Here is a 15,240-nt window from a genome sequence, read left to right on the forward strand (position 1 = left end):
AAACAGTATATTATTATAATAATACGTTTATAAATTAAATTTAAATTCTGATTAGATACGTTGTAACACAATATCCATGAGGTCGGCGCGGTGACGAGGCACGCACCAGTTTACGCTATTCCCGGCGAGCCTAATTTTAACCATCTGCGTCTCCCAGTCTAGTTTTAGGAAGTGGGCCGACACCGTTTCTCCGAATCAATCCAACCTATTCTGTACATCACATCCATAACCATCGACAACTCGACCATCGTTATTAATCTAATCAACAAACTATACGAACATAATATATTTTAATAACATACACATTGATTTTCTAATCAGGTTAAAGTTACAAGTTCGAAATTTTAATTGGATATGGATTAGACACGAAAGCGAGTGACGCAATACTCGAATGTCAATCATTGGAACCTATCACATGTTTGTGAATGAACCGGCTACATAATCGCGGATCCAATTATCGAAATGACACAGACGTCAACCTCGCCGAGAGACGATACCCGACTAAATCTATAATGGATGAGCATGTCCAGCGTCAATCTAGTAAACAAGATCGCATAAATGCAAACGCACAAATATAACAAACGCATCGATGACAATCGTATTCAGTAATTCATTAATCTTATCTAGCTTAATGTAAGCATTGGGGAATCGGGACGCGTTCGAGAGAAGCAGCGAATAAATTTCAATTAGAGCAATCAGGACGGTCAGTCGCGGAAGTTTCTGGATCCGATGGGCACGGGATAGCGGAGTTGCACCTTGCATATAAAACTCGTCATGCCTAGTGCATACAAAAGAGGACCTCCGCCGCAAATCATTAGAATTGCGGTAACAGAGATGTGAGTAGAATTGTGTTTGATCGAAACACAAGATAATGATGTTGGGATTTTGGATTACTATGTGTTTTGTGCTCACATTACGATTTTTTCTTTCGATTTATTTTGTATTGCACTGACGCTTAAAAGTGTTCATAATTTAATGACTACTATCAAACATGGATTTCACAAATCTTCAGTCTAGAGAGTAAACAATTTTCTCATATTAAATCGATATAATTTCCATACTTCGCAAAACAAACCCATGATAATTTGTAAACATCGACATGAAAAGCTGGTGTAACGAAGGGCCTAAACAATGATATAAGCGATCCCATCAACTGCCGCAAAATATCTCAACCGGTGACAAGCTGGCCCAAGAAGCCAACTCGGACTTTACATTCGCCGACGTAACGAGGGACGCCGGCTTGCCCATTGTATTTGTGCCTACACAATTTATTTATTCGACAAACATTACGAAGACACAAAATCTCGTACATAAATACATGTGAAAGCACATGTCAAGTATCGGAATGCAAACGGCGGAGCTCGTGTCTGAATTATGCAACAGAAACTCGGGCGCAGGTCTGCCGTAATAGTACAAGGAGTGGACCAAAGCTCCTAAAATAATACCGTGGCCGACCGCGCCTCGAAATAACATTGATGCGGAATCACTCATCAACCATACGCGTTCGTTACTTCCAATGACCTATATATGGTTATATTAAACAATATTCACTGTATGGTGCATCAGTGCATTGACCTACTGTTTTTTAAACTTATCGAGGGAACGTTTCAAAAAGGCCCTTCAAAACGAGTAATTTAATGTTTTAAATGATTTTAATTTTTCTTTATGAATAGTCTTTGTCCTCTTTCCACAATGATTAATTCCCGGAACCATTACCGAAATGACAGCGCAGATCGCGCATAAGAAATATCCAAACTGAGTCTGCTCAAAATCTCTTAATTTATCCAACAAATAATGATACGGCAAAATTGATTAAGCGATTATCATCCTTATGTCACGTCTGCTGTGGCTGAATTTCATCCATAAGATCGGAAGACAGGATAATTATAAGGCGACACGGGTATTTAAAGTGAATTTTTGTAAAGATATACAATTAAAAAATACCATCGGCTCATTCATGTATAGAAATCACATTAATAATTTTGCGAAAGAATACAATCGAGATATTGACTTTTTGATAATAATCACATTACATAAACGTTTAACAAACATTATTTAAATTCAAATTGTACCGATAAATGTTACTTACTAAAACAATAATATCCATACAATCTACAAATCAAGATACAGATCTGATAAAGAAACAAAAAATAGAACAATAGCTTTAGAGAGGCGCTCATTAAACGTCAAGGAACGGCATGGAGAAGCGAACGATGATACTGATGATACTGTAGTTAATCCTTAAACCACACGCAGTGACGATTACAAGGCACCTATTAGTCAAATTAGCTTTATTGTTAAATCACGTAGAACTTGAGCAATCGGCTTATACACCGACAATTATGCCACACAATACGATGAGTCAACAAAAATTGCTCGGGCGTTTATCAAAACAATGGTATTGATAAGTTAATATAGGGAGGTGCGAGACGCATAAAGAGCGATGTCTAGAATAGATGCGTCTCGCGCTTGAGTTGCGCGTTTGTACGATATTAGATATATAGGAGCGCGTGAGTCACCGTCGTAGAGGCTAACACGAGCTAGTAGACGTCTAAAAAAAGGAAAAATTTACGATCCGACTCGACAGGCGAGTGGCGACAGATTTTTTTAATTGCGTTATACGTGCTCTGGGATACAACGATACAATAATGGTACTGAAAGTGAAATCTAAAATGATGTTACGAAACGTGGTCGGGCTAAAGAATTTAAGATTAGAAGATCTCCTCGGAGTGAGGGCAGTGACCGAATTCCGCATTTATACCGCTAATTCATGCACAAGAGCATCTGCATCCTATGTGGCCGACTTGCGGACAACAGGCGCAGACACGGCTGATACCATTTATATTCACACCAGATTGCGGACATAACACGTTTAGAATATTTGAACAATCAAATTATACGAGCAACATATCTTTTATGACAGGAGAAAACGTCCACACGAAATAGAAGTGAATATTTCAATCGGTTAGATTTATCGTCGACAAGTGAACAATAAGCATTCATGTTACCACGGACATATTGTTTTCATTCGTCAAGAGGACCAAACGGAGTAAAAGATTTTTATCATCACGAGTCGAAACGAAAAAATCGACGTAATCGATTTCAACATATCAAAGCTGACAAGTAATATTCGAGGTCGCAGGAGAGGCGGTGGGCGCCGGATGGCTTCAAAATTAAAAATGGTATGCAAATGAAAATATACGATTAATCGTTTTACTCAATCGATGCGGAGGAAGAGAGACGCTACTACTATAGATACACTCGAAGAACTGGGTGTACGATTACCGATGCACTTCGAATACTGCGCAATAACAAACTGCAACTGCAAAATAACGAAATATACGATATACATTAAAACTTCATCACTTATAAGTGATCAACATGGTGTTATTACTTAACACACTTATAAAGAAATAATTAATTCAGCTAGCAGGTTATTTAGAAAAAAAATTAAATTGACATTGACAAGTCATTTAGGATTGAATGACTTAACCGAAAGTAATTTTCAATTGAATTCTATAATCCGTCTCAACATACATACAAACGAGGAGCCCGGAGCGACGAAGCGCCTTTGAAACTATTACTAGTTTTAACACCTGCTACCAGAGAGGTTATCTTTATTTTATTGCATTATATGAGATAAACAAATAATGATACTAATTAAATCGCTAGCTATGTTAAATATACTATATTTTTAAATTACGAATGAAATCGTAGTTCGAATAAGCAAATAATTTTGATTAAAAATGTTTGAGTACGTTTTATACCATTTTATTCATACCCACATAAAAGTCATTATAGAGGCACGCTTGTATCGGCTCGATTACTATGTACCATGTAGAATGAAAGGCCGATTCATTCATAATAACGAATCAATAGTTACAAACGAAACGGCATCCAATTCCGTCGTTCGGAAACCTACAACCGGTTACAGACGTTAATTACAAAGCGATTTAAAATATGATTACTCGCTACCGAAATGATCGCTTTCGACACCACGCCGATGATAGACATCGAATCCATTGATAGATTCTCACACGAATGATTTATTAAACACCGTAGGTAAATTATTATAACATCGAAAAGCATAATAAAACAAGTTACTTGATATTATCGGTATGTAAAAACTGAAGCGTTGAAAACTATAATTATTAATTTAATGAACAAGTAGTGTGAAATTTCTGGCAGTTAATCATTCGTTTTCAAAGCGAATTTACCTGTCATTTTCGATTTGCAAACAATTATATGCAACACTCGGTTATCATTACGAAAAATTCCTCGAAAGCCAATCTTTAAATTACATAAACCCGTTTTCATACAACTCAAATCCTCGAAAACGAAGGCGTTAAAATTAAAAGAGCTATTTACAAATATAATAAAAGAAACAACCGTACGAAGGTTTCATTATAACCCTTTCTATTATTTTACAAACTTATCTAGAACGTGACTATCCCGAAGCTATCGATGCCAATAAATAGAACGGGCTTTACTCTAGTGCCATCTGAACTACCGTTGTGGATGGTGAGACATGTGGGGGTGAGAGAGGTGTGCGTGTGAGTAAGGTTGTCCTAGGGAGCTTAGGGGTAGGGGCGACGGACACGGGGGATGCTGATGGTACTGCTGCAGCGGCGACGGGGCGAGACCCGGGTGGTGTTCTATAGGATACTGCGCGGAGCCAGCGTACGCCAATTGTCTCACCTTCATATCGTCGTCTACAACGTTATACGTGAGCTCCGTTTCCTCGAAGCCAGTGGCCGCCATTCTCTGCTCGCTGGTAGTCGGCGGGTCCGGTGAGTTGAGACACGTCTGTATCAACCTCTTCCCTGAATCTGACGTTATCATTGGCTGAAGCTTTCGTGTTGCGAATGTGTACACGTGGCCGGTTTCGGACGCGACTAGAAGCATCACCTGTGTTCCCGTTAGGGTTGAGAGCTCGTAGGCCTGGAAAAGATAAAGAATGAGTCAGCTTACAACGCAGATTATATTCATATATAAATTTATAGTTTTGCGAACATTTGTCCAAATAACAGGTTCCAGTTGATATATATATTTGCATTCCTTAAACTGGTTAACATTTAGAATGACACATTGGTGTTGATTTAAATTCAGGATCATTATCGCAACATCTAGTTCTAGTAGGTCACTTTTTAGACTAACATTTTAAGTTACGAATTATAAATAGAAGTCAAGCGGTCGCGTTAAATATGTAAACTTTTTAGTTTCAATCTCGTTGACGGCTACACAAGCTCGGTCATGTAATATTCAACTTTTTGTACGACATCATAACTATATTTCTGTTAAGTCATGCGTTTGACGTTATATTAGAACATAATTATTCGAATGTATCTACGAATAATTTTCACCTTTCACCTATCCCACGCTAGCCTCGTAAGTAAACAAACATTTTCGGGAGCAACTCTCACGCCACTATTTGTATTTGCCCCAGGAATTATCACACCCACAAGCGCCACCTACACCATTTGAAACAATTTACATAGACAGTGATTTCAACTTTGAACGTTTGAGATAAGCACGAATTCGACTGAAGGTTAATGATTGTAGAAATTGCGGTAGTTTTACAAGTTGGCGCTTAAATTGACTTTAAGATTAAACCAAACTTCAAGTACAAACCAGTTTGCATACATATATATGTCGTATGTTATATTCATTGTTCCATAGTTTTTTGGTCTAATACCTAACTTATACGGTTGTTAGTTACAGCTCATGACGTATTGAGTTTGATCACAGGGTCGAGTGAAAAAAACGGTAAAAGGATTATTGGATTATTTGTCAGAATAAGCTGAGTAGTACCTCAGAGTTTAGTAGTTGCAAGTTTTTACATTCCTGTATCTCGGGAAATACCGATATAACTGTTCATTTCGATCTGAACTCATTCGGTGTTATCAAATGTACTGTGTCCCATAGGATTATGATAAATAGAGAATTCATTTTGTTTACTCATATTCATGGGCTCTCTAATATCATCAGCTCAGGCTTCATGGTCAGACAGGACAGAACGTCATTATTATGATCATTTCGTCCTAACTAACATTATCATTATTTATAAAATAATAATAATGTTGAATCATATTAAAGGTATGCAATTAAGGTAAAGCAGTTGAAATGTTGAGCACAGCTAATGAAATACAATAATACAATATTCGTTCTCTCGCATTAAACGATTTATCCATTCGCCAAATCGCTAATACCTCTGCTCAGAAATACCCGAAGTATTAAGGGCTTTAAAAGTAGGTAGTAGGTATGTTTTTTTTAATTATTTTTAAAAAGTGTCCATCAGATATTAGGTATCATTTAAACAAATACATTAAGTATAATATGAATAGGAATTATTTAATTCAATTAATATCTATATCTGTAAAACAGATTTTGGCTACTATTTAGCAAAACCAATTATTGACTGAACCACAACAGAACATTTAGAAGCTGTCAAAGATGAGTAGAACTTTATGTTTATAGCTTTTCTTCTACTATTTATGTATATTACATAAAATGTATCCTTCAAATATATAGATATACAGTAACCCTTAAAACTTTCTAAACTAACAAAGTTCCACAAAGAGAGAATTGGCTTCCAACACTTATACAACAAATTTATTACACGTTGATCAAATGTGAATCAAAAATTTCTCAATTGGTTTAAAAACGTAAATTTATAAATACCACGTGTATATTAACCTATATCCGGTTTTCACATTTAAAGCTAAAACTATTCATTCAACTAATAATTTATTATACCTAAACTTTTGTAATATTATATGTTCTATGATGCATCGCTGATTTCCCCGAACAATTGCATGATACATAATTGCCTGCTATAGTATAATAATATAAAAAATAAACACATCTTATAAATTGAGATATGAGTGTCCGTCAAAGCAAAAATATTAGTACATTCGTGTTTAATTAAACAGATTTAAGTCCCATTGCCTTCGCTGAACAGGAAGACTGGATTATTGGACTGGATACTGAGATTCGAAATTGCGGTTTCACAGAGAACGCTGCTGGCATTCTTGCCACCGTTTATAGAGGTCATAGTTTCTACTAATAGTACTTATTTTATTTTGATCATCCTCTATATCATGAATTTCTTCATTATATTAATATATTATTTAAATGGTGTACTATACATACACGATTAACTCTTGAGCTAAATTTCATAGAACTACATAAAATATAAAATGTTAATACGTAATTAAAAATGTATTAAAGATTATAAATGTAATAATTAGCACTTAAATGTTTAGATATAATATATAAATTATTAAATGTGACGTGCGTATTGTAGATAGTGTGAAACTGGCTGTATGAAAAAGTATCATCGCAAGGAGTGGCTCGCGTGTCATTATTGGAGCGTAATTGAATTTCCCAACAAACAATATTGAACCGAAAGTGTTAAAACTTAAGATTACGTTTCCTTTATCAAGATAAGCACTAGTCCGCACTTGCCATGTAACCGATCAATGAAATGATTGATGATAAGACAGTAATTAGTGACTACTCGTATCCATGATATTGGTGATAAATCATTTAAAAAAAATGAACCTTATTTATATAGCAATAAGGGAGTATATTACTCATTGTTTGTAATTCGATCCAAAATTGACAATTACAAACGCAACTTTAATGAGCTTAGCTTTTAATATGATTAACGAGACCTCGGGGAGAAATTTTTACACGCAAGGAACATAAAAATTGCAAGATATATATTCAACCGTTATATGACATTTCTCTTGATTGAATGCTTGAAATGGCATCCAATTACTGAAGCTCTTCAACTGTTACGAGATTCCTTTACTCGGCGATCCACCAAACTCATCAAGAAGTACGTCCACTGGCATTTTATATTACACTTAACATTGGTGGACCGACTTGTTGACATTCTATATATTTTTTATTATTATTATGCATTGTTTCACAATTCCAAACGGTTTTAAGTCATGTATCATTCTATGTACTATTATTTAAATATTATAAAATAACATATCAGTTTTAAGGGTTTTTATTATTTATGGATTTGTGCAGAAACTACTAATTTGATTGACACCTAAATATTTGCCATTCCACATGCCTTTAAGATGACCTTACATTTTCCATGGACTAAAACACGAAAGTAATAACAGAAGATTTCGAGTTGAAACTCATGTAAGCACTCCTGAGCTTTCATGCATTGTGTGTTTTGTTATGTGTATAACATACTTTTACTAACTATTGAATCTGCATTTTTTTTGATAAATAGTTTTTATATTAACATAATCTCACAAGTTTCCGATGTCGTTCCGAACAGTGAGATGAAATTGTTTTCATTGACATGTAGGTCCTTAAGATACTGAATGGTTACGAGTGGATCACTGATTTTTGTATGATATTTTATTTCTTACTTTTTTTTAATGTAATAAATATTTTGTAAAAAGTAACGAGATAGCATATATTACTAGTATTTGTTTTTACATAACTTTGAATCATATATTTCAACACTTATGGTCATGTTTATCTAGAGACAGCTAAATCCGGTTACATTATTACCAAGTGTTGTTCCGATAACGTTATTTTAACCTCCACATTAATTTATATTTACAATGATACTTGGTAAAAACTGTTTATGTTTGTAAAATCCTTCCCACTTTGTCGTAATAAACATTTTCAAAGCAATTTCCCTGTCATACGAAGAAAGTTAAAATGTTACATCTTATTTAAAAATCAAAAAGTGACGTTAATATATTATCATACAATATTAAGTCATTATCAATACAGTAACGGTAAAATTAATACAGTACTTAAAAATCATTACGTTACACGAAAAATAAGTAGACACAAAAATTGTTTAAAACTTTGATTGACGGGCAAAATTACGATTCCCTATATTCAATTATTATCGACACAAGCTTACCTCGATAAAATGTGAAATTTAAGTGAAATTTAAATAGAATAATTGAACTAAAAACCCGAATATAAATATCGCACTAATCATTCTCAATAATCGCTCCTCATTCTATGATCGTTTATATACCTACTCAATTCATAGAACACGACTTGCTATCTCGTTCACTCCCCGTACATAAGAGAAAGATAACGATATTAATAACTTTGTCAATGTTGTTTACTTTAGAAGCTCGGAACAACAGAGTAGGCATAATTGCTAAGATACTAAATCAAGAAGATGAAGAGTCTGAGGTACATTTTTTAATATTATGTCTGTCTTCTGCTAAAATTCTGAATATTTTGTTCAACATTTATTCTACGGTAGTAAGTGGGAGTATGTAAACAAGAGAGAAATAGAAAGTAGATTGGATACAAACTTAATATATACCTATAAAAAACGAGTAGGAATCGCGCAAGAGAGGTTCCGTGCCATTATCTATAAAAACTGCAATAAAAATAAATAAAAATAAACCAGGCCTTTTTTAATCTGTACTAAATGCAGAATAAAATAACTGTAACATTGTGTCAGACAGACAGACGACGGATAAAAAACGGAGTCCTACGGAACCCTAAAAACAGTCACGTGATTACAACATAAAGCTGCGGATTTGACTTTACTTTTATTGTGTTGCATTTTGATCAATAAAAGAACATTATAATCGTTATCATTATATGCTCAATAAAATAAATACTTAACCAATAAATCATTAAACGCATAAAATTTTGAACGGCCGAATATAAATGTACAAGGTGTGATTTTTACCTTACCCCGTTTAAGTTACACTGTCGTTTACGGTTGTAATAATGTACTTGTTTAACTTATAAAATGATGGAATTGAAAATATATATTGTATTTCTTAAATCATAAATTGATGGATTTTTATTATTCTGTTTTGACCAAATAATCTTTTAGATTATCTGTATAAAACGATTAAAAATTAAGCAAAAAAAAATAAATAGCTTTTTTATAAATAATGTGATAGGTACATATATATTATAACGTTATTTATACCTATTTAAATATTAATTGAATTTTTGTATCAAATTTAATATTTCATTAAAATTAACATAAAAAAGGTGTCAATACTTTCACGCAATACAAACATAGCTACTATATTATAACTAATCTAACTATGACGCAACTTAATCCGTTAAGGAAAAAAATTAATTATACTCATACAAGTGATTGACAGATCCACTTCCCAATTCGAGCATACAACGAACCACACATTTCGGAATGAGATAACAAAAACGATTCTAACTATAAAGCTTTAAGTATTATTATTAAATGCACAAACAATTATGCGGGCTACTGTACATTTTTTGGAAAAATTAAGGCTCAAACAAGTGATCCAGTTAAGTCAAAAGTGATTGTTGTATCAGGTGCAAGAAATCAGAGGAACAAGTTGCCCCTGCGCGTGCTCAGAATCTTACCCCGAAATCGATTCTTGTCAATTAACGAGACTGATACACACAGAAAGCTAAGTTTTGAGTATAATTTATAGCATTCAATTAAATCTTATAATCTACAGTACGCAGTTCATTTATCATTCCAATCTTCAGAATCGCCAATCAAAAGCCATGCAATGAAACCATTTTTTCTCGCTAGATGAAACTGTGTGTGGATGGAAGTGAGGGGTGTATGGGACTCCCCGATGAAGTGGACGCCAAGTGCGCGCGGGTATACCGGAATACCTACAAAAAAACCTCTCCGTCTTTTCGGAGGGCGCCACGGGATCGCTTTCACATGCTATCGTGACACGCAATAATACTACATCATTAATGATTCCTAAATTTTCTCTAGTATAATATCAATTGAGTTGTAAGTATGTTTGAAAAGGTTGCATCTTTAGCATAAATAATATCGTCAAAGCATCTGCATAAAAAAATCTTTATCTTTAATATTTTAATTTCGCGATAAATTCGCACACATTGGATGACACGTCCTAAAAGAAATATCCTACACCAATCAATACTCGCCAAATAAATATTATAACAGTACGAGTAGAGCGACTCGACCGCTTTTACAAATTTAATCATCAACTTACGTCTTAAGTAGGTCCTTAAGATACTGTCATAATCTATACTTAACGCTGGTTATGTCAAAACTCGTATTAAATTGATTACAAAACAAGCAACACGGTGAGGTTACAGCGCGAGATAAAATCTTCCTTGATTAATTATATTCATAGAACACTGAATAATAATCCCGTTCCATTATTAAGAAACAAGTTCAACCTCATATAGATAAATATAATATAAAAACATTTACAAGAAACATGCTGAAGTATTAAGGTCAGAAAATATTTGAATCGATTCATGAAATATCAATTTCTTCTAAATCTGACTAGATGACAATTACAGTAGATTTTGATAATAGGTACGTTACAAATTTGCCATCGCCACAATAAGTAATGACTATTTTTAGTATAGCATATATAATAAGAAGTAATGACAACAGAATATCAGCAATACAGGAAAATTAGAAGCAGATACTTTATCACACGAAATATCAGAAAAACTTTGGCAAATTGCAAATAAATAAGGTAGCACAAGTCTGGTAAGGTGCGCACTGCAAGTCGATTACGTTAGCAATGAAAATGGATCGTTTTTGCTACGATGAGATATAGAACCCGATAGCGATAGCTAATAGCTCTATAAACAAGATAATCATCTTAGTTAGAACTGGAAAGACATCTGATGATATGTTTTAAAATATTAAACGGTCTCGAAACAATAAGGAATGACAGAGAACGCACCTACAGGTATCATTAAAGTTCATTAGATAATAATCTAGAAAACGCAGTACAATTTTAACAAAATAAAGAAACATTTACAATATTATTGATTGAACTTTCAAAGATCTTATAATTCGCCCATTTTATTAAAAAAAATCGCAAGATATCTATTAATTTTGATAGTTAATTTTATCTATGAAGCAGCTTATGGATATAATTCCTTATTCCATCCCCGTCATTTAATATAGAAGATAACACAAATAGCAACTATGCTGTTTATCTAATACTCTAATATGATATTAATTTAAATTAGCCGCTGGAACTGTAATCTAGAATATAATGTCGCTTGGAGATTATTACATTCTTCATTGTCATTATGATCGGATCTAATAAAATACCTGCTATAACAAAAATATTTATTGATAATAAAAAAATATTAATTTTCTCTCATTTTAAAAATGACCTACTTTTGTTCTCTGCAATAGTATTTTAATTAAAGTTGAAATGAATGACTGAATTTATTATTGTATAGTTGCGTTAAATATCCTAAACCTGATTTAAATGAGTGACTTTGAATGCCAGTTCAATATATTTTTAAGTTATGTCAATTTATAAGTGTCGAAAGCATTAAATTCTTCGTTGACTTTTTAACATTTATTATTTCATTTTAATCCAGTATAGATATGGTATGGTAGATATGTTAAGTATCGACAATTATTTTTAATTTTAAAATATTATTTTAACGATCAAATTATTTAAACAAAACTGTGATTCATTAAAGGTTAAATATTTTAAAGGCATATCGTCCTCCAAATATGTATAATAAAACGGAGAAAGAAATTTAAAACGTTGGCGATGAAAAATGTCAGTCAAATCATTCATGCGTGAATAACCACTTACGAATCGCTTTAAAAAATATAATTTGATCATCGCAAATCGTTATAATAATATAATAATCATTACATAATTTGTCTTCTCGATGCAAAAACTTTTGCGCTCGAAGAAATAAGTGCCCGAGGAACTTATGATTCAAAGAGAAATGATAAAAACAATTTGGGACAACGCATTAAGAGATGCGACATTTCTCCGACAAGTGCGACTTGTGACATGGGCCAGGAAAAAAATTGCTAATTGCAACTACAATGGAGTACAAAGCGACCGCGCTTCCCACGGAGCATCCGACAGCGCGTGCGTGCCGAATATTTCAAGGGTGCTTGTCTTTTATTGCCAAAAATTAATGCCCAGTAAACAGTCCTTAATTGCAAGCCACTTGTTTAACTCAACTTCTGAAACAAGTAGCGCCGGCCAGCGAATGAGGTTTTCTCTTTCCAATATAATCAAACAGATTATTGTAACAATCGAACTACTTCGTATAAATGACACGTTAAAAACGTAATTCAAAGACAAACCAAATAATCTAGAAAACGATGCCAACAACAAAATTGAGTCAAAATTATAACATAATTGATGAATATAACTTAAAGCATAGAATATTTTATTTTTTTTATTTAAGTGGCTAGTAACTTCTGCAAAAGTTGTATAATTATGTTGCAATGGTGATTACGGTCATTTTTATCTAGATCCTAAAACATTTTTTCTACTTTTGAATAGTTTAGCAAATCATATAACAAATTAAATGATAACTCAAAATGTAGTGCTAAATGAAATAAAATTTGTAGAAAAACTAATGTACATGTAGTTCCAAAAGCAAATCCGCATTAAAACAAATACACGACGACTAATGAATGCAAAGTGCGCCTACGGCGTTAAATTGAAGTCGTTTAACATGGGTTTAACTTACGAGGCAACTGTGAATAATTATCGACACTTGCTCGCCACACATTCGTATCAAGATGCTATTAACAACAATTACTTTGCTGATGACACAAATAGTAGAATTTAAACCGCAACACTACATAATACATAACAATAATATCTTTATTATTTATCTTAAGTTACATCTACGTATACAGTTTCCATTCTTATGGAAGAATGACAAGTGTCAGGAAAGTTTATCCACATTACTCAGTAACTCATAATTAAACATTTCATGCACCCTTAATTTGGAGTTCACCGGACACGAATCAAACATCTTGACATATTTGGACAAAAGTCCAGTAAAAGTACTGATGTCTACTTTCACTGGCGCCCCAGGGAGATAACCATTATCGTCGCTTTGCAAACCGCAATTCCTATGATAATGAGACGCAGACACGAGGATAGGATTATAGGAGTGGTTAGCGTTGTATAAGAGACCAAGAATAAGATCGTGTCTATCGACTGCTAAAATACACGAAAATTTTATTTTTCTTAGACTGAGTAAAATTAATAATATTAACTAACATGCAACTAGACAAGGTTTTGTCAACAAGAAAACATTTAATATTGTATGTTATATGTTCAATATGATGTGATACGCGATTGGAAAGTCATATCTTGATCATTTTATTTATTTAATTAATTTATTAGATTTTTATAACAGAATAACGAGCAGTCAAGCAGTCCTTCAATTTCCACATATGAATTTCCTGCTTCTTGCTACCAATGGGATGAAAGGTATTATGAAAAACCATTATATATATATTAACTAAAAAAAATACTTGTACTAGCATATTTGTCAATCACAACTAGACAGCCATATGCCCAGGTATAGAATATGTTTTTATACATTAATCTATATCGTCGCATAACAAACATGTCATGAATAATGTAAATCAAAATGATTCTATAAAATCAACAATTGATCATATTGAACAGCTTTTAACGTTAAGGATTCAAATTTAAACACTAATGAAGCACGTGCTGTAGTATAAATACAATATATAGCATCAGGGTCCGAGGAAACCCCAAAAACAGGTTATGAAAGGCCAGGTTGCCATATTTGTGAGCAGTTGTCGAGTGGATTAATCGTAAATGGTCTAAACGAGCCTTCTGCCTGCCCAAGTGTATACCACGTGCTTTGTCTGCCATTTCAACTAATCTTACGTCATCCTACACGGAATGCAATGATGTTATAACTGTAGACACACATTTGATCACTTGAATTATACCCAAAATACGTTCAAGATATACTACTACTCGAATTCGATTATGATGTGTAAAGCAAGAGCGATCATTTCTGTTTGGAGGATAACTCGCAACACAAAATTCTCTTCTCTTACCAAGATTTCTCGCAATTCGTTAACTGTCAGGAATCTCGGAGGGAATCTTGTACGAGTTCACCAATCCCCGATTCCCATTAAATCAATCGAGATACCCGTAATGATCAAAAAGTGAAAGTACTCGTCAGGCTTCATTATCTCTCACTACAAGATCGGAAGCCACATGCTTAATCACGATTAATACACGAAACGATCGACACTTACGGATTGAACATCCAAAAACCCATTGCAAGAAATTCTTAAGGTCCAATGTGTTTTAAACAAACTGCAAAGTTAAAATAGCTCGGCCCTGTTCAGCTTGTTTGTTTTGAGCTCATCAGACGCGACCGAAAACTTGATTACAGAAAAAAAAAGATAATAATTCAGTATGAACCAGTCGGCGAATCTTTCCTTGAATAGCG

The 15,240-nt window shown here is 33.6% G+C and overlaps 1 protein-coding gene across 3 annotated transcripts in view; it reads right to left on the reverse strand.

Annotated features, from left to right (window-relative positions):
• Window positions 1-15,240, reverse strand: part of LOC124543181 (serum response factor homolog) — a 247,192-nt gene that overhangs the window by 219,994 nt on the left and 11,958 nt on the right. For all 3 annotated transcript variants that reach the window (XM_047121285.1, XM_047121274.1, XM_047121266.1), the window contains exon 2: window positions 4,699-4,941. In XM_047121285.1, coding sequence (XP_046977241.1) covers window positions 4,699-4,941 — 243 coding nt within the window. The remainder of the gene's footprint in view (window positions 1-4,698; window positions 4,942-15,240) is intronic.

The sequence above is a fragment of the Vanessa cardui genome, chromosome 3 (genome assembly GCF_905220365.1).
Source record: "Vanessa cardui chromosome 3, ilVanCard2.1, whole genome shotgun sequence".
NCBI classification, from domain to species: domain Eukaryota; kingdom Metazoa; phylum Arthropoda; class Insecta; order Lepidoptera; family Nymphalidae; genus Vanessa; species Vanessa cardui.